This window comes from Falco peregrinus, chromosome 6 (assembly GCF_023634155.1).
Source record: "Falco peregrinus isolate bFalPer1 chromosome 6, bFalPer1.pri, whole genome shotgun sequence".
Classification (NCBI taxonomy): domain Eukaryota; kingdom Metazoa; phylum Chordata; class Aves; order Falconiformes; family Falconidae; genus Falco; species Falco peregrinus.
The window spans coordinates 91,449,496-91,471,021 of NC_073726.1; the positions used below are offsets into that span (position 1 = coordinate 91,449,496).

The window sequence follows — 21,526 nt, forward strand, 5'->3', positions numbered from 1 at the left end:
ATATTCTTCAGATAACGCTTCCTAAAAGAAACGTAATGGTTCCTAGAAGAACTTTTCAGTAATTAAAATCCCTTAGCAGCTGACACATTTCAAGTCAATTTGAAACAGAAGAGCCATCAGTCAAGAGGCTATATGGATTACAAGTACCAATCAAGTTATTAACTGTTCTAATATTTCCTGAGCAAACTCATAAAAGCAGGAAAAAAAAAAGAAGTGATTGTCACTTTGACAGCTTTCAAGACAGGCTACAGAACAAAAGCTGCATGTGTCATACTAATACATTTTTATTGTCCAAAGGTGACCTTACACATACTATTAAATATTTCTAAATCTGCTGATGTCATTCATTGACTATAGCATACTACAAAGAATCATCTTGAAAGAATACCAAGAAGGCACTGCACTAACTGAAACCATTTCTTTCAAGATTGCACCTCCAGTGTACTGAAAGGCAATTCAGTCTCTACTATCAGACTATTCACCTAATTTCATTTTCCCTCTCAAAACATCTTCCCAACTACAATGTCAAAAGATCACTTGCTTACCCATTATCATTCATTGCTGAATGAACCACTCACAATTCAAACTGAGCTGTAAATCAATAAGTCAATTGCATATCTGAACAGAGGCCCTTGGAGAGCTTATGTACCTACAAGTCAGACTGTAAAACTTGAGATAAGCCAACGAATCATCTTTGTTAATCAATGAAGACTTTACCAACATGTATTCCAGTCAATTAAAAAAAAATAAAGTGGATTTGATGACTTCTTTTGCCCCTCAGAGTAATTTTCAAACAAGCCTACTAAAATAAGAATAGGACACTCATTATTGAGCAATACTGAGCAAATACTTATGCTGTTCATGTACTAAATAGCTGCCTTTCTATTGTGAGAACGTATCGCAAAGCAGCTGCAATGGTTGCTTGTGCCCTAGAAAAATATGTTGACACTCATATGAGTGAGTCTGTTTTTTACCAAATCACAACACAGCTTGATCTGGTTAGCAGAAAGCCAGTTAGAAATAGCCATTGTAAGAAGGTCTGTTCTTTAAATCTCCCTCTACAGAAAATGTGCAACCTGAGGGCATACCTTAACTGGTTTAATCTCAGCAATGCAGAATGAGAACTTCCTAAAACATGTGTACAGCGTATGTGTCTTAGTGTTACACATACTAAAATAATGTTTTAAGGGAAATACAAACAGGTGAATAACCCAATTAAAGTAAAAATGAGAAAATAGAATACATAAAAATTAGGATGACTTTTCACCTTGGCTTTATTAAAGAGCTTATACAGGAGCTTTCACCATCTATGACATGTACCTCCTAGAACATTTTGACCACCTAGCTGCTACCAAACAAAACTGCTTTAAGGGAAGAAAAAAAACCGATACAAATATCCCAGGATTCCAAAGCTCAGTCATTAGCATTTCTATCTCAGGAAGGAGTTTTATGCATATGGAAGGTTCCCCCGTGTGACCCTTCAAGATACCTGTTAACTTTTAACACTCTGCCTTGGGGGAGACAGTTGAAATGGCATTTAAGTGATTTCTGAAGAACTCCTACAGAACCCAGACCTTTTTAAAAACAAAGCACAGGCCAGTCTACTGTAATCTGTGCTCAGAAAATATACATTGCTACAATCAAATCTTGAAATGTTTACATTTCAGTGGTATGAATCTACCCAGCAAGTCTTTCCATTGTAGAGTAGAATATTTTATGCTTCTGAGAAGCAAATTGTCTCCAGTAATTCCAGCCAACTGGATCCACACAATGAACATTACAAAGCTAAAGGGTTTAGTCATGCTTCCCTAACATTGCATCTGGCTAGGAAGAGAACCCAGTCAGAGGCGGAACAAAAAGATTTAAGAAGCAAAGCTGTCCCATCAGCCCTTGTGCTGGCAGAACCCACCTAGCTACATCTTGCCAGAGCTTCCTGAGCTGCCTCAGAGCTCAAGGGGCAGCAAGTACCAATGGCCTCATAGGCTTGGCACCACACAGCTCCTAGGCAGGATCTTTCCACCTTGGTCCAGCTCTGCAACAGGGGTTTGGGCATTTTTTTTTTTTTTAACCTGTGGTACTAAAGGATTCTGGAATTAGTTGCTCTACTTGAGAAAAGTGACTTAGATTCTATTGTCCAACTACAACAACCTGAAATTTTTGAAGGCAACAAAACAGAGAACAACATTTCCTTTGGCTACTCCAGAGGGTCCCTCTATCAATCTAAGGATGTCACGCTTACAGACATAATTGCTCTTTGCTCTAGTTACACAGAGATTTCAACAAAACCTGCACAGAAAAAGCAGGGAATTTTATACCAAGTTGCATGCATGCAGGAAACCTTGTAATCTAGGAAGCAAACTCGAGGTCTCATCAGTGTTCCAAAGCAGGGTTTAAATAGATGAATTTCAAAAGGTATTAAGTCTCTTACCTAGAAAATAAGTTGTCAGTAATTTTGAGTTTTATGACTGGCTTCAGGCCAAATAATTACAAATAACAGTAGGAAAGTAATAATACATGCAGAGGGCATTGCTTCTAGAATACTGGGATTAGGATTATGAAGAAGAGTTGCTATTCTGAAAAGATGAATATGTTCAATTGTCTCATTTAAATAACAGGATCCGACCTCTCAGATTTTACAAACCAGAAAATGAGATGACACAGATTGTTTTCCTGCAGGAGCTCAAGACTTTTTGCCCCAGTTTCAGCATTTAAAAATCCTGGTACTTCTTAACATCCTTAGAGGGGTCCCTGGAACAGTATACCAAACTGGAGAGACTTCAGAAATCGATTGAACACAACTACAATTCCTAAGACTGATTGGTTCATAGCAACAACAGCCCAGTCTCATGGAATAAAAGAAATCTCAAATAGAAGGCATATAATTTGATAACTCAAAGGACTACACAGGCCACTATTGATCATGGAGTGGCATCAGATGCTCTGACAATCACAGAATCACAGCGGCAAAGGCTGATGAAAAGACACAATGGTATGTCTGCCTAATATTTTATTCTTTTTAGGTGGCATGGGTTTCCTATATTTGACATTAACATCCCTTTGCTGTTATCTGAGGCTTAAAACTATTCACCTGATCTCACACACACCTCTAATGCCACTAGCATGACCTAGGTCATTAAGACATCCATACTGGACTGGCATATGGAACACAGAACTAGGCGAGATGTTTGCTGTTCTGGAAAGGCTGCTGAATGCCTTTTCTTTTGTCAGAACATGTTCTTTTGTTTCCATTTGGGCAAGTTATGATAAGGCGTTTGGCAATGATATTCTACTCTCTTGGATATTGGTGCTAGCAAGGCAATCAAAGCCCAAGCAATTTAGCAAGCACTAAGTCTACCAGCCAAAGACATTCTGAAGTAAGAATTAAGGTGAGCAGGACAGGTAGGTGCCTCTGTAGCTTTTCCTTCAGTGACTGCTAGAAAAATCTTCAAGATGTAGAAAATCTTGTAGTTTCCTAACATTATCTAGAAAGAATATGGATAACCTAAGTCTGCAGTTCATCTGAAGATGCCAAAGATTTGTGTCCTGGGGTGCGATAGTCTCTGTTCGGAGTATTTTGGCACAGCCATAAATCGTCCCTACTCAGTTAGTAGCAGAGCAAACTGAACTGCTTCTAAAGGTCTCCTGTGAGGTAAAGAGAGGGTAAATCTAACCTCAGCTGATAGGCAGACACTGGTAGTCTTCCATAAGGCTCATTCACGCTGATATTCACAAACTGCTGAAGGCCAATGGGAGTTGTGAAACTTGCTAAGCCTAAGCTAATGAATTTTGTCTTTAACATTCTTTTAAGTAAACTGACCCAGTAGGGAGAGTAGTTAAACTCTCCTCAGGAGACAAGACAGTAAGTATCTCAGGTAAACATACCACCTCATACAGTGGGATCATTTACAAAACATACTCTATTCTACACTACAACGCACCTGGCAGGAGCTTTGTAAGAGATGTAACAGAGCTGCAACCAGATGAGTAGACAGTGCCCACAGCAGGGTGTAAAGTTCCTTACCCTTCCCCGGAGCCAGTACCTCCCTAAAAGGTATCTGCTTGTAACAACTCTCTGCTGTTTCTGGAGCATTAATCCTCTGCATATCCATAGTGTAAGGGCCAAGTCCTTCTGCAAAAACATTCTCTTAACTTGCATCCACACAATAGCACTGGACAAAGGCTGCCTGTCGAACTGTTCCATTGTATTACGACATTTAAGACTGCAGTATGTGTTTTGCTCTGCAGTGGAATGAAAAAGAAAATTAAATCTTTCTATCCTTCCAACCATTCAGCATGGCTGCCAAAGTTGTTTTTACTTTCGAACCCTCTCATCAAAACAATGATACCAGACAAGTTTTGGCTCCTGAGCTGTTCCATTTTACAATAACTTTTACAATTAGTTTTGTTCTACAGTGGAATGAAAACAAAATCTTTCTAACTTTTATTACAAAATAGAATTCTATTGACATACATTTTTAGACTGAGAAGGCTGGGCTTTAATAAGACTGTCTCTTACTTTTGAGAAAGCCTATTCTTGACCACAACCTCTCTGATGGTGTTTTATCAAAATCTATAAATTTCCACAAAAATACGTCACCTCTAATTACATGTTTCCACAAGAAACCAGAAGGCTTCCTTAAAAATACTCCTGACTAGCATTATTTCTGAAACTTTTTTCTTCAGTGACACATAGCCTGGCTACTAAGAAGTCTGCTCTCCTCCAGATGCCACACAACATCTTGTACTTCCTGGGTGAAAATTTTTCTTGCCGTGTTATGTTTGCGACAGTAAGAGTTTTGTTTTCACATCAATCTAAACCCAAAACTTTTGATTTTTCTACCCTAGGAATTTACTATAACATCCTTAACACAAAATAAATGCATACTCCTTGTCCCTAATGCTGTTCTCCTTGCCCTCTGTTTTTTTTTTTCTATTGACGACATTGTTAGATAGTATATTTATTATATAACTATATAATTATCTATCACATAATTATATATAATACAATATATACATATTTATATATAAAATTTTGTAATACAGTAAGAGCACCGATCCCAGAAACTACATGTTCAGTTCCAGCCTACAGTGGCCCTTCTCTTTACATCATGACATGACCAGCACTTCCAACAGTCTTACCAGCAGCAACCCCCACTTCCTAAGTCTACACTCCACATGCTTGTAGTAAAGCATGAAATCACAGAAATGCTTAAAAGCTGCTTTACATCAACTGCTTCCTGGCTAAATTAATCATGGTTTTTTCCACTTCAGCATGTTTGTTCTTACATTTTACTATCCTACAGAAGTTCTTAATATCTTGGGTTACATATTTTGTGTTAGAAGTGACAGGAGAGGAATCTGTTTCAGTTACACCTAGAAAACCCAAGGATCCTTCTGACTCTGCTACAGACTATTGCCTATTAAGGCAAGAAGTGCTGTGACCATTACACAACTTCCCAAGGATTCTGACAGCACAATCTTAGGGGGAAAAAAAACAACCAAAGAAAAAAGCCCATGTACCATATAAATAATCTTAAAACAATGCAAGATTTTATTTCTAACCAATAACCTTTTAGTTCTCAAAATGAGCTGCACAGAGCATGAACTAATTAAGATTTATATGCAAGCACTCAACTGAACTGGATTTTTAATGGCAAAACTGTGTATATTAAGCTTGGCAGTAGAAAGATTTAATTTGGGGGTCTCTGGATTTTTTTGTGGAAACTGCACAAGTAGGTAGGTATCTGCCTGGTGATGCAGGTTGGCTGTGACATATCTTGACTCAGACAGTAAAACTGGCAGTTCTGCTTTTATCAGTCCAGAAGTTTGAAGTATCTGAGTGAGTGCTATTTCCCTGTTAGCAAGGAGGTAAAATAAGGTGAGGTTTTGTATAAGGACCATTTTCCATGCCAATCCGGAAGCAAGGCAACTGGAGAATCAAACAGATCCTGTGTTCAGCCAGTGATGACAAAAAAACCAATTTGTAATCAAAATCCTATATACCCTTCTGTGTAAGTATTAACAGTTCTAGCATGTGACATGCAAGCTAATGTTTGCTTGCTTGTCACATGCCAGAATCAACCAAGAGATAATCCAGTGCAATCGGATGGGTTCCTGGATATCCAGATCCTGGATAGCCCCATTTAAAAGTTCTCACTATTTCAGATTTAAGGAAGAAAAGCAAGAAAAAGAAGAGAAAGACAACATACACCAGCAGAGATAAAGATGATAACAGATTATTTTTTTTTTTTCAAATGGTACCAGGAAAAAATATCATTAACATGGCATTGGTTTGGTATTAAATGGAAACAGTAGAAGAGTCAATAAAGGTGTAGGAAAGAAGGCCTAATCCGTGATTCTTCTGCTCTGCATTTGGAAAACCAACAGTCACTTCATCAATAAGCAGTTACTTCCAACTGTATCAACAGAAGGATGCAAGAAGGAAGCTTTTAAAGCTCGGCATACCAAAAACCAGTAGACCTGGGCAATGTAATCAAAGTAGTATTACAAACAGGTATGAGGAGCAATTCAGATGCTGAATATTGACTTTAATAACTCTCAGAGAACAAAGGCAGATTTAAAGCGAATAAAAGAAAGCTGATGTCACACCAACACTTAAAAAACAGGAAAGTAGAATAAAGTATGTATTTAAGTACTGGCAATGTAATCTTGATCATAGCAGAGTAACAGAGGAGCCGATATTATTTCCTTAATGTCCTAATGGAGGATTTATTGAACAACAATAATAATATTATCAATAATTATTACCAATAATTATTACCAATCCAATTTTGTTCTTCTTGGAAACAAAAGGAAGGTGCCTTTTCACAAAGAGAATAGCTTCCTCTGGTAAGACTGCAATTCTAGTTGAAACAGATTAATATGATACAGCCAAAAGCAGAATTCCCTAAGTATTCTTTGACCATTGCTTTAGCAAGCAGTGACACAGATTAAAACTCATTAACTGACAGATCTAAAAATGCAATTACAAACAAAAAGTCATCATCAAACAGGTAAGTTTCTTGTGGGGTATAAAGCATACAATGTACTGAGGCTATTTTGTCAGCTTGTCAATGATCTGGGAAAAGACAACAAGTCTTCAATTACAAGATATCCAGAAGACACAATAACCATGGCGATGCAAAGAATGTAGCAGAAAACTCATTCATACAAAGAAATTTGGTTAATGTAGCTAGTATAATGCAAGAAAGCAGTATGATTTGGTTTTGTTAAATCACAAGACTTATCTCAGAAGAAAGAAACCCACCACATTTATGTGAAGGAGAACCTGTAAAGTGGTCACTTTGGGAAGGATTCATTTGTCAAGGATGAACTGATCAATCCAAAGTTAGCTCTCAGTGCAAGGCAGCACTCACGATAACTTACACAATCTTCAGACTCGTATATGATGAGCTATCAAATAGGAGTACACGCATTATGTTTTGCTTGCATTTGATATATATTCAACAAAAACACCAAGTCCATTCAGTGTCCATAACTAAATAAAATCAGTGAATTGTAAATGTTGGTTAGAGAAGATTAACAGAAATTAGTAAAGAATTGAAGAAAAACCATGAAGGAATGTATTACACATTGCTAAATAAAGGGAAAAGTTAAGGGACAATTTGAACACAATCTCAAAGTTTCTACACAGAGAATAATTGCAAGACTTTATTTCATTTGGTAAATATGGCTGTAAGCCATACATTGAAACATAACATTTACACTGAAACTAGAAGTAACTTTTATCAGGAAATGGTCTCCCCAGAAACAAATTAAGATGTAGCAGATTCTCAATTGTTTTCAATCATTTAGAAAAAGCATCCAATCTTGATTTTTGAAATTCCAACATAGAGATTATTTTTGAAAAAAATACTGTGACCTGTGCTACAGGTCACAACAGTCTCTTCTGCCAATCAAATCTGTCTAGCTACTAATTTCGCAGGACATAAAACCAAACTGGTGACAGCAATACTGGTAAGAAATCCAACTCTTGGGCTACACTGTTTAGAACTTTTCTTGTCAGTAGCCTTTCCTACCAAAAAAGAAGAGTCAAAACAATTTAGTGATCTTATTTTGTGCTGACACATATATATATATATATACACACACACATATACATATTTCTGTAGAATTCACTATGGTCTCTTGGGAAACCAGATCATATTTACACTTGCAAAACAGTTCTGAAGTTTTCACACCTGACCAGAAGTTACCTCTCACAGAAGTGCCATAGCTCCCACTTAAATCCCCTTGTAAGCCAGAACAGCGTAAACTGGCACCCTGTAAGCCTAAACCACTGGGCATTTACCCAGCCCTTCCCAGCACAGACTGAGAACACAAGAGAGCATCGGGTCAGTTTTACTAGAGAGGAACAGACAAAGAAAACTCTTCAAAGCTCTGTGTCTTGCAGGAGAAGGAAAGACAGGAGAAAAAAGGCATCATTACAGCAGGATTAAAAAAAATAATTCACTTGTAGGAAAATTTCCTTTCAATTACACCAAACACTTCCACGGCATTTGAGGTTCAAGGCCCAGACAGTCCATTTACCTTTTCCTTTCCAATATGAATTTCTTTTCCAACCACTTTCTCCTTCCATGCCCTGCAAGTTATGGGATTTGCTGCTATCGGAGCCTTCACTCCACGTGCATAATGGCTTCTTCCCCTGCCTTGTGCCCATCTTTTCTGCTTAAAACATGCTTCTGCTCTTTCAGAGCCTAGCAGAAGTTGGATTTACTCCGTAGGTTTGGGTTTATGCATTTATATATTTGTATACACTTATGTATATATAAAATTCTGCCATGCCTAGAGCTTTTCTAACTTCTATTCACCTATACCTGTCCTCAATAAATCCTAAGTCTAGCAAGGATTACTGGAGTGCAGTGCACACTGCTCATGCTGCCTCCCATCCTCAAATGCAGAAGTTGCCAGTAGAAGGAGCTATCTATGCAGTGCTTAACAGCTGGGAAATACTCATTTACAGCTGATTAATTCTGCTCCAGTCTTACAGCATTCCAGGATGAGAATGGGCCATGATTTGGATTTGGCACCTGATTTTATTGTATTTTTTAGTTTGACAACTATAGGTAAGAGCATTGTTGTGAGAAACCAGAATTAATATATTAATTCTTGACAGGTAATAAAGATTAATATTTTTAATTGCAATTAAGCCTTTTTGGTTACACAGGAAGGCTTGTCCTGGAGATGAGTCAGAGCAGTGTGGAAGGATGCTGCTGTTACAAGACTTCAGTTCTGCTGGCTTCACAAGCACAAGGACACATTTTGAAAACAGTGTTCTGGGACCCACGTAAAAGCAGAATTGCTCTCGTCTCTGCCACTTGTGCCTTTTTCATCCTTCTGTGACCCTTTATCGCAAGCATCTCAGCTTATCTGACAGAACCACCAAACTGTTCCACATCTCTGTCCCTTCCATCCCTCTCTCTCATGGCCATGTTCCTTATTTAACTGTCCGTTCTCAGTGACACCCTCTAACTACTTCCAGTCTTTTCACACGAACAGGCCACATGAGGCTTCATCTTCTTTCACAATCTTTTCTCACCACAGTACTACCCCCCAGCTCCAGCTTTTTCCTTTATGAGTATGGGACAAGATTCCTTCTCAAAATTTCCTGGGTAACATAAAGGCAACTTTCCTGACCTTGTCCCAGTTAAGTCCAACAAAACTGGAAACAAGGGAAAAATTAATTAAATAAAAATCCTTCCATCCACACAGCCCCTGAACTCAAACTCACCAGAACTTTCAAGGGGGTTGGGGGTAATCAGCCTCATGAAAAAATCTAGTATGGAATGTTTAGGCTTGAATAGATTTTCAAAACACAAAGTTTGGAAACTAAACCACTATCATATTTAGTGGTAGTGGTAAAGCACCTGAATTACACATGGCATTACCAGCCTTAACAGAAAGCTGACAAAAGAAAGAGGTACATAAACATTGAAAGATACGTACCTTGCTTATAAAATGCATATATTTTATTTAAACATGCTGTAGTTCTAGGTCTTGTCTGTTCAAAAAACTGTACATGATAAATTAATCTGATTCATTACGAAATCTCTTGATATTTTACAGGAAGGGTAACATTCTCCTTTCCATATACAAAGAGAAAAAATAATTTCCATGGCATCTTTAAGACAGATTCAGCCTATCATCACTTAATTAAGTGCTGGAATTAGCACAAAACTACCAACCAGGACTCCTACTCCCATCAAGTCATTTAAGAGATTTAAGGCATTAGGTACCTAATTCTCATGGATATGGAAATCTTTTAGCTACATACTCATAAAGCCTGCCCTAATCCTCTTCACTTTGTACAATAAGAGTGATATGAAATACAACACAGTAAGACAATAGAAACCCTGAAGGGAAATAATTTAAAATAGACAAAAGGAATTATTTTTATATGATATATAATTAGCTTGCAAAATACCAAGAGCAGTTTGTTAAAGTTTCTTGACTTGTAGGCACTGCAGACTGCTGCACTGAAATTTATTACCCCCCCTGCATCTCAGTAGATGCAATGCGCAAGACTGACATGGGTAACAACGTTACTATTAATACCATTAATAACCACATTACTTTGCATGTCATCAGTCCCAGATTCACACACATGTACATGTCATGTTCAAAGACCATTAAATGTCAGGATTCTCATTTACAGCCTCCCTAGAAATGAATATGCACTTGTGGAAATGCCAGTGTGTTGAATCCTACCGCAGAGAACTGCATACGGTGAGGAGAGAAATGCTCCTCTCAGCAGAACGCTTCACAAGCCTGTGCTCTGTGCTAACCTCGTTCTTGTTTATCCTTGCTGCAGTGAAAGCTTTGAATGCACAAACTGCACATGGACTTTAAGTGAACGCTCTGGAGCAAATTCTGCCCAGAGAGGCAGGATCTTAATGCTTGTGGCAACATGATCAATCTTTTAATTTACTACAGCTAGAACGGAAACTGAGTCCAAGCAAAAGGTCAGAACAGGCATTTTACATTCTCTGTTAAAGGAGGGGGAGGAAAAAAAATGTCTTTGAGGAGTAAAGTAAGCAGCTAATGAGACACAGCACTGACAGCTGGAATTTAATAAGTATCCACTTCACAAGGAAAATTGCTCTTAGTAATTAAATACAGGTATCATACAAAGCTTCTGCTTAGAGCTAGACTTCAAAATCCTTCTGTCAGTAGGACTGAAGAGGTTTTACATACCAGATAATACAAGGGTGAGTTTGCCTGGGAGGCTAGTCCTAAATGAAGAGGGTTAATTGCATAAAATTCACAGTCATGTCAGTGGTAAATAATTCCAAAGGGACTTGTTCGGATAGTAGTCTGGCATTACTGAAAAACAGACTGCAACTAAAAAGACCTGTTATAAAGTCCACCAAAACCCGAGACACATAAAAAGTTTATTAGTCATTGCAGAAGTAAAACACAAACAAGATCTCTTTAGAGGGATCCAAAATTCTCTATGCTCCAGGTCTGCAGGGCCATAAAACTGTACCTGAGAAAATTTTAAACAATCTTCTAATTAATCACAGGATTTTATAACCTCTCACAAGCTGTAAGTAAAACATTAACAAGGTAGGAGGAAGTACTCTTTGTACTAAGCATGATTCTTAACCCCGCTGACATACCCCACTAGACGAACCAGGTTAGAATTTAACATCAAAATGAGATCAGAATGGATACTAGCACACAGAGATGGTGTTTCATTTATGAGACTGCATTCCCATAAATGAAGGCATAAGTCTCAAAATTACTGGGAGCATCTGAGAGAGCAGATCATTTTACTGTAATTTATGACACCATCATCAGATATGACCATATAACATATTCTTAACATAATAAAACTAACTCACATCCCTGAAAAGACATCTTAATCCTCACTTAATTAGCAGTCCAACAGAACACTGTTGGTATCACAAAACGAAAGTAGTTTAAGTATCTAGATGGTTGAATGTTTTTACCAGCTAGATACGACAGCTTTGCATTTACTCAGGTACGCATAACACAATCACACAGCTGTATTTACTTCAGCGCGAAAGAGCACTGACTCTGCACTCCATGTTTTAACATACCTCATAGTGCATAGGCACATCCTTAACCTTTTTCCCCTTTTGATTCCCAGATTCTCTGACCTGCAAGGAAATAAAGCATTCTACTGTGAGAAGATTTTAAGTTTACACAAATAGTTTTACTCATTATTCCCTTTTGCAAACATTACACTCTCACTCCAAAACAGTGAGGAATCATCTTATGGTATCCCATGTTTCTACCTTAGGGAGGGAGCTTTTGTGATCAGCACCTTGAAGAAAAGCCTGTAACAAAACCTCACTATTTACAGGGAGCGGATGAGCTTATAGAATAAGATTTTCTTTTTCCATTTTTAACTCCTATAAATTAGTGTAATTTTTAAAACTTGCACAGAGCAATTCAATTGAATACGAAGTGTATAGTTACTCCAGGTCAAAGCAGTTAGTATCTAGAAGTGAGATCTAGGGTTTGGTTTGTTATTAGAAGGTCCTTTCTTAGAATACCTGTCTGAAAATGTCTTCACGCATTACCACACTGAAGAGCTTCCGCTGCGGCACCTGCACAGCAAGAGACAGGGCCTTGGTGTGGATTTCATCTTCAATTTTGGTCCCAACAACAAAAGTGATACTAGGCTTCCAGTCATCCTACGTGCCAAAATAAAACATTTCAGATATTAAAACTCAAGCAAACAAAAGTGATTATCTGCGGTTTCAAGGAGTAATCCTGTAGACATAGTTACTCCCTTTAAGAGATATTAAACATCACTGTATTAATCACACTGAAATAAAGTCTACACAACCCGAAAAAGCATATACTACTTTGTCCCAATTATTTCTGCCATCAGGTGGCAGCATGATGCTATGGAAAACACAAATGCCTGCTAACAACCTCTACAAACCTCCTTGCATGTAAACATCACACAAAGATCAAGTGATTTTTAAATGCCATTTGCAGATTTGACAGCTCAGTAAGCAAACAAGAAGGAGATTTTGAATATATGTATTATTGTGATTATTTGCTGTAGAAAAAAATAAACAAATTTCAGATCCCTCATCCCAGGAATTAGATAATGCACAGATGCCTTTTCTGAAAATTGTACCATCATTTGTATGATGTTTTATGAACTACAATATCGAAAACTGAGAAACACTAGCAGTTTTCAAACATTACACATTTTTATGGAAAAAAATTGATTTCAGTATTAAAGAAATGCAGAACAAGAGAAGACTGGAACATGTTATTTAGTGATACCACAAAAGCTTCAAAGTGATGTCATTAAGCAACTTTTACTAGTTACTCTTCTTTCCCATTTCTTCTGCTTCAACCTACTGGACTCCCTTTCTCGAAGCGAGCAGCTGGCCACCTCCCGCACACCTGCATCTCACTCCAGAGTATTCTTATCAGCACCAGTGGCAGCTGAACCATAAGCACACCCAACGGCTGTGCTGCACACGCTTTAGGAATCATCAAATTGTTGGGTTTTTTTTTTTTTTCAATGTACATCTGCATGTGTAAACTGCAAGGGTATCAGTAAAGCTGCATAAAGGTAAATATGGAAAGAGCTTCAGTAAGATCAAGGTAGTCCCAAGACACTGTCATGCTAATCAGGACCAGGCTAAGCAGCCACATACTGGTCCACTGTGCATCATAGCAGGGAAAGATTTTACAGACAAATTTAAGAGAGGGCAGTAACTTCAGGATTTAGATGGAAATATTTTCATATGTGACCATTATGTACAAAGTCCTCATGGAAAAGAGGCACAAAACCTGAGCTAAGTAAAGTGAGGGAAAGGACCATTCCAAAACAGAAGTTAGATGTAAATAGTAAAAGAAGTTTCTTTTTTCCAGTTTTACTGTAGCCTTCTTCATTTGTTCCTTCTCTTAGCTGAAAAAAAGCCTATGTAAAAGTTTGCAATTTGAGTAACTGATGACTTGGGATGGGAGAAAGCAACAGCTGATGTAAGTTTCAAACTAGTAAATGCTTGCATGGAAGGAAACAGCTTCTAATACTCTTTAACAAAGCATAACATCACATGAATATGGCACAACATGATTATACATGTATGGCCCTTTCTTTTTAACCACAGAATATTCAGAGCAACAAAAAAGATGAAAAGGTCACCTGGGTCACTAAGTGTACTCTTCTGAAACTGCAAGTAGTGACAGAGCAGATACCTAATCCAAAAGAGCCCCTACAGTTCCACACATCATAAACTTCCTTGATGTTTTATAGCTGCACAAAATAAACCTCTGTTTTTTAAAATTACAAAATGCAGGACAGTGCAAGCGTATCTCTGATGCTCTAGGAGCACACAAACATGATGGAATTTATGAGAGGAGAGCATCCAGCTGACCTGGGGCAGCAGGCACTGCTCAATGGAGAAGTGCCAGCAGCAATTCCCTGTGTGGGGACTGCACCAAGTACACCGAATTTCTTTTTCTCCTTTCCAGTTGCAGGGGAGGACAGGGGACAGACAATACCTCCTCCTGCCTAAAGCTGCCAAGATAGCTACCATGCACAACACTATGAAAGAGCTAGATATTCCAATATTATCATCAAAACACATGCACGGCAGTTGCAGTTAATCTGAATTCAAGTTAAAGTTGTTGTTGTTGTACAGCTGCCAAGAACTGGACACAAAAACTTTACCATTCTTTGAACAGAGAGCATTTAGATGTCCATACTTTTGTGCAAATGCATAATTTTCTAGGCTTTCAGAACTGAGATTGAAATGCCCTTATGTGGCAGTATCCTGGAGTTGCCAAGGCTTGCCAGCAGAGACGGAGCCTTTAGAACAACCAGCCACCTGCGACGTCAGCTAATGGAGCAACTGATACCACTATGCTGTCCCCTTCAGTGAGGGCCCCCAAAAGAGGGAAATGAGGCCAAGCCTGCTGGAATCTTGGTGCCTGCAAATTAAACCTGCTTAGCGCTGATTAACATCACCCTGCAACAATGATGTCTGTGAAACCTATCTCCCTTATAGTCCTGCCTCTCTTTGATCCTCCCATCCCTTGGTCACAACTGTCCCTAGCTCATTCCTCCCTCTACTTCCACTCTCTGTTCCTCATCCGAGTTCCACCACTTGAAATGATTCCTACATCTGTTACTTGCTCTCCAGGCTCGTGTTCTCAGTCTTCTTTCCAGCCAGTCCCTAGTTTCATTATCTGATCCCACTTCCATCTTTCTCCATCTTCAGATTCCTTCTCCAAATCCTTATCCTCTAGCCCATCTAATACTTCCCAGGCACTTCCAGAGTTGTTTGAGCAGTAAGACTCTGTTTGAGCAATGAGACTCTCCTCCACGAGTCTTTCCTTGCATTCCTTGGAAAGGCACTATAAGCAATGGAGATTGCATTTTCCTGATTTCCACTGGGATGCTCACCTTCACAGCAGGCTGTAACAGAGCACCAAAGCAAAACATCAGGGTAAGCGTCACTTGTCAAAAATCGATTTTTCAAAAAACTTAGGATTTATCCAAACACAAACATCCTCAGAAAAATGTATGCCCTCAGCAAAAGGTATGCCTGTGAGATCAGTGTGCCACATCTTCTCCCTGAGCAAATTCCCTGCTTCAAAGAAACAAGCTGCTAAAGCTTCTCCACAGACCCGCTATGAGAATAGTGTAGCCAAAACACTGGCTAATATATTAAAATCAAAATACATGGAATGAGCCACTACAAGATAACTGGTAGTGAAAATCATAATCCCACCTGATTTAATTCTACAGAAGTATATGCAACTTGATTCAAGGTCTTTTGCGTAAAAATTTGAACAGTATTAGAGATAGCCCCCACCTCCCTATTTGCAAAAGGAAGAAAAAACACTGCTTTTGTTAAAAAGGTGTAATACCTGGGAATTGGAGTGAGATAAGTGCTAGAAGTAGCTACACACCCTTCAACAGTGAATAATGATCCAGCATTTCCAGAGTCATTAATAGCATGTCATCTGTTTCTAGACTGCCAAATTTTGAAGCTCTTGGAGATCATTTTTCAGAAAAGCTGAACACAGAGCAGCAACTGAAGTCAATAAGGACATTGAATGTGCAGCATTAGTATATAGTTTAAGGTGTTTAGTTGACTATGCTCTTTTCTGACCTTAAAAATCTATTATTTTTGCAATATTGCCCTTATATTATCAATACTGTAACAGTATCCTTAATGTTCAAGGCACTGAAAGGATAGAGAAGAAACAGACCCTGCTTCTACAGCTCACCACCTAAAATCACAACATAAAAATGAGAAGGAAAAGTAGTAAAATGTATATGGTTACTTTAAAAATATTTTCTCCCTCAATACACAACTGCTCCTCTACTTAGTTTAATTCTTTTAAATGTTATTGTAGAGGTGAGACCTGAGAAAGGATCTGAAAGAGGATAGATTAGCAACCCTAAGGCTACCTCAAATGAGGTTCCCCGCTAAAAGAACAAGATAGAGAAAACCATAAAAATAACTACTGAAAAAGCATGGAAACAGCCTAGGGAGGCTGCCACTGACAGTGTAACACAAGCACTACATACTGTGAACAAAGAAGACCAAAATGCAGGGAGTAGATAGCCCACAGAATCAACAATGGTAATTCAAACATGAACAGAAAAAATACTGAAGCTGGAAATGTGGCATTGTTAACAGAATACTTAAAAAATCTGAAACAAGCTCCAATTAAGGGGAGGCCAGACCACTCTCACTAGAAAACATCCAATGATGATCATTGTCACAAGTGATGCTGTATCCTGTCCCATCCTGTCCCTCTGTCCCTGTTTTAAAACTCTTCGCTGTGTCAAGCGGAAATACACCAACGACTCTCTCAGTGTTAGAAATAACCATCGATGTAGTAAGCTTGTGTGTCCCTCAGGTGGAGAGGCTCCAATCCTAGCAAGATCCCTAACTCTGAATGGTCCATGCCAGCAGGTTTCCAAAATTCTTGTTGTCACAAGAAACACAGAATGTGTTCTTCTCATCTTCACCTGATTTTATTCTCAAGCCTCCAGTGTCCCTCTGTAATGTGATTTTTTCCAACAGTGAGAAGCCAGTACACATAGCCTTATTTGTCACAGTTGTATTACAACGACAAGGTATGTTAAAAAAATCCTCTAACTTCAATTCACATTGAAGAAAAAAGCAGAAGTAGTAGCTCACAAAATTTTGTTTCCTATTTAAACATATCTTGTTTTCTCTGCTTCAGTTCCTAGACACAAAAGAGCAGCTGTTTTAGAGAAGGCATCTGAACAAGTCAGGTATATATTTTATTTTTGCAGTACCAGTTTCTAGATCTCTTTGGCCAGGAAACGCAACAAGCAGCCATCTCCCCCTCGTGCCTTGCCCCCTGCTCCTCCCCCCCGCAATTTCCAGGCAATCTGAGTATCTGTCATTTTGCATCATCACTTATTCTTGTGGCATTTAATGGGGGGATTTTTGAGTTTTCAATTTTCAGGCCCTGAAATGCCAACAAAATGAGGGAAACCATACAGATGGAAAATCAGATCAGAACATGCCTTCAGTTGTTACATAACTATATAACTATACTTCGTTATACTAGCTAATAAGAACACAGAATAGATAACAGTTATTTCAATTAGGGCGCCCAGAATTCACCTCTCACTTAGCAAATATCGCCCTTTAACTACTTAAAGCATGCAAAGTTTAAAACTACCTAAGAATCTTAATTTATATTTTGTGATTTAAATCTGCAGTGAATGCAATCAAAGTATCTTGATCAATATCTGAAGGCTAACACAGCTTGCAGCTCCATGTTCCTCTGCATAGCACATTAGGGGGAAAAAAAAAGTATATAAACCATAATGTGAGGCTCTGCAAAATCCGTATTTCCTCTGTACATGTTTGTAAGTTGTCTGTTTGCCAGTTTTCACAGTGTGTTTAGTAAAAGCAATTATTTGGTTAGTAAATACCATTTAAATCATATTTTAGTTAGCATACCCGTCCATAAAATTCTTAACACCACTGGTAAAATGACTCCTTTTCATAGATCAGACTAATAAAATATTTTAAGTCATAAACACACATTAAAATGTGAAATTTCATTGCTTAGTCTATCTGCTACAATTTACAATCAGTTCTAGTAAATTCCCTTTGACTCTGTTAAAGGGAAAGAATATTCTCTAAATTGATGCAAGTAAAAGATTTAAAAATTCTTCATATATGAATTACGAGGAGATAAATTCATTTAATTGATCAGAGTTCTGGCCACCTCCCAAATAATTTCAGATTCGTATGGTGTATCACATACAATATTGAGGAAGGGTAAGAAATACTTTGTGCACTCTGTCTGGTGACACCTACAATTAAATCTTTCTCTACATGCTCTATCACAGGCTGTTTCCAGTCCCTGAGCTTTATATATTTGAGTTTAAATCTTGTATTCTATAGGATTACCGGGGCAGTGTGGGGGGTGAGGGGGACAGTGTGGTTAGACTATTTGCAGAATGAGATTTGATTTTTTAAAATCCTGTTTATCCTTTAATAAAAAGTCCTATGTGATTAAGTAATTAAGATATTTAATTCCCTCCGTGTTCAAAAGGAAGGAACTAAATCTGGTAGCACAGCCATACTTGTGTCAAAGATGTGCTTTTACAGAGCACGTTTATTTACACTAAGTATATCCACATTCGGCCATACTTGATGAATCTGGAGTCACACATGCTCAGAAGAGATTTGTTGGCATTTGACAGTTTCACACCGAGTATGCTCCTGCCCCTGACTATAAGAGCTGAGTAAGAATTTCCCTGCGAGAAGAAATTAAGAAATTTCAGCAGCTGCCCAGCATCACAGAAGCCTGAGTTCAAGCTGCCTGCAGCAGGGAGCCAGTTTTTCCCATGTTCCCAAGGCTCTGCCTGCTAACAGCAAGGGAGAGAAAGTGGAATTAGCTCAACTGGAACAGAAAACAGTTGGACAATACCAGAATTAAGAAACCCAGGAATCCTAATTCAGCCTCCATGGAATGCCTCCATATAGGCATTACGATAATCTTTAATTAGGTGATCACATATTTTTTCCTACAGAACCCTTGCCCCATTCAGTGAACATATTAAACATTTCTTTCCATCTGCCTCAATGTGTGGTCCTGAACAATCCTAATTCTGGCATTTCCTAAATTTCGAGCATTTTATTTCCTACCTTTTAAAATACTTCAATATAGTGGTTTGCAATTAACAAATGTAATAAATTACATGTAGAAGCAGAAGAAACAACACACTTTGTTCAGTGAATTCACTGGACAATATCCACAACCACAATAAACACCACCATAAAAAAAAAAAAAAAAAAAAAAATCACTAATTGGCACCTTGCTAGTAAACACAGGAGAAAGGTCAGGAATTAAGTAGGTGACGGAGATGGAACCTCCACTCCCTTCTCATGCTTCAGGGAGGTTCTCCTAGAGTAGGGGTGAGATCCACAGCGAGAAAGGACTCAGGCACCTTGGAACTCTGCTGAAAAAATCGACATTCTAGGGAAAAATGGGAAACAGCAGCCTCAGCCGAGCAGCTAGCTCCAAAGAGTGATTTTGTTTGGCTAAACTTGTACTACATGGTTACTACCAAATATAAGTAAAAGCAAGTGTTTAAGAGCTTTTTGGACACCTGTGGCATTTTCTGGGAAAAGCAATTAGCCAGTTTAAAAGCCTCCTCCTGAACTCAAATTTCCCCATGCTTAACCAACTGCTGGCATGTTCAGAAAAAAACAAGCCCCAAACCCCAAACCACAGCAACAATGACAGAAACACCCTCAGTTTTTTAATAGGGCACAACTGGAACCCACCAAACAAGGAAGCCACAGAACTCATTTGTCTCACTTGCAGAAGCAGCGCTAGATAAACACGTGCGAGATAAATATTATTGTTTGCTAAACTACTACCCTACTTTGAAACCAAAGTCTCTCTTGCAAGTCAAGATTTATTAGAATTACATTGCTTACATAGAACCTGGAAACGTAAATATGCCTTTAGATCCTCACACGCTGTAAAAGAGGGGGAAAAAAAAAAGGGGGGGGGGGGGGGAAGTGCCTTTTACCTACACACACTCAAGGAGGAAAATTACAGCCTCACATTTTCAACACTGCAGTTAATGCTGTGTCAGCACCTCCGTCAAACCTCGGTGTTCAGCAGTTTATAAAACGTTCACTCCGAGCCAAAATTTGGCACCTGAGCCCCAGAAAGAAAGAAAACGGAGAAAAAGCAAGAAACCCTCTCAGCGGCGGGGGCAAAGGGGGGTGCAGCTCCGCACCGGGGGGCGACCTCGATGACCCCCCCGCGGCAACCAGGGCCGGGGCTGCGGCCTCCTCTGGCCCGGGCCCCCCACCCCCGCTCCCCGGCCGGCCCCTGCGCTGCCCCTCGGCTGCCTTCACCTCCTCCAGGGGGGCAGACACCAGCGCGGCCTCCCAGCTCCTGCCCGCGGCTCCCGCTGAGGCGATCCCACCGGTTTTCGGCCTCCTCGGGCCCATGGCGGGGCGGGCGGCGGGCAGGGCCCACGCGTCGCCGTGGCGACCGGCTCCCGCGGGGTGACCGCCCTCAACGGGCGCCTGGGCCGCCCCTCTGCCGGCGGGGCCCGGTGCCCGCCCCGGGGAGCTCGACGGGGCCGGGGTGTGGAGGGCCCGGTGCCCGCCCCGCGGAGCTCGGCGGGGCCGGGGTGTGGAGGGCCCGGTGACCGCCCAGGGAGCCGGCGGGGACGGGGGTGTGGAGGTCTGTCCTGGGCCGACAGCGGCCTTCCCACCCGGCCGGCCTTATGGTGGGGTTCGGCGGGGCTTGGGCCGCCGTTGAGCCCCTTTGCATCGTCGTTTGCCACACGGGTGGGTGGCTCAGGACACCTGGAGCAGCCTCCAGCACCGGCTGCTCCAAGTGGCTTTGCCGAGGCTGTGTGGGAAGGGTTGGGGGTGCACGGCAGCAGTGCAGCGCCACCAAGGTAGACCTGGCATCCCAAGGGCTGCACAAACCCGGCAGCTCTCGGGGTGCCCGGGGAGGAGGGCGAAGGGGCTGAGCTCATGTCACGGTGCCGGAGCGTGACCCGAGCAGGGCCGCCTGAGGGGCAGCCAGGAGGGTGAGCGCACAGGTGTGGGCAGCCAGGCCTGCTCCCAGGCCGAAAGCACTCCAAATACTACCATATGTTACGGCACTGGGACCAGAAGGGGAGAGGGAGGCACAGTTGGGAGAAAGCAGGAGAGCTGCCAAGATAAAGAATTCATTACAGAGGAGTCATGTCGTGATCTCACACTGGAGACGAGTGAAATATTCTGTGTGATTTAACATTTGGTGAAAATATCCCAAACCACATGCTGCCCTTCCCCCACCGCCTTATACCGACCCGGGTTGCTCAGAGCCTCCAAATCTTTATTTCAGTTTCATCAGAACCTTAAAGCCCTGCTGTGCTGTACGTTATTGCTTCAGTCAGAATTCCATTCTGGGATGATCCTGACCTAGTGTATGTGCTGAATAAAACCTTTAATTACACGAGTTTAGTGGAGAAGTAGGAATTTAC

At 40.1% G+C, this 21,526-nt stretch overlaps 1 protein-coding gene across 1 annotated transcript in view; it reads right to left on the reverse strand.

Moving 5' to 3' along the window:
• The window catches only part of SPAG17 (sperm associated antigen 17), a 109,832-nt gene extending 89,326 nt beyond the window's left edge, over positions 1-20,506 (reverse strand). The window contains exons 1-3 of the mRNA XM_055807155.1: positions 20,400-20,506; positions 12,543-12,683; positions 12,084-12,143 (exon numbers count right to left, since the gene is read on the reverse strand). Of these exons, the coding sequence (XP_055663130.1) occupies positions 12,084-12,143; positions 12,543-12,683; positions 20,400-20,495 (297 nt within the window). The 5' untranslated portion in view covers positions 20,496-20,506. The remainder of the gene's footprint in view (positions 1-12,083; positions 12,144-12,542; positions 12,684-20,399) is intronic.
• Between the last annotated feature and the right edge of the window lie 1,020 nt (positions 20,507-21,526).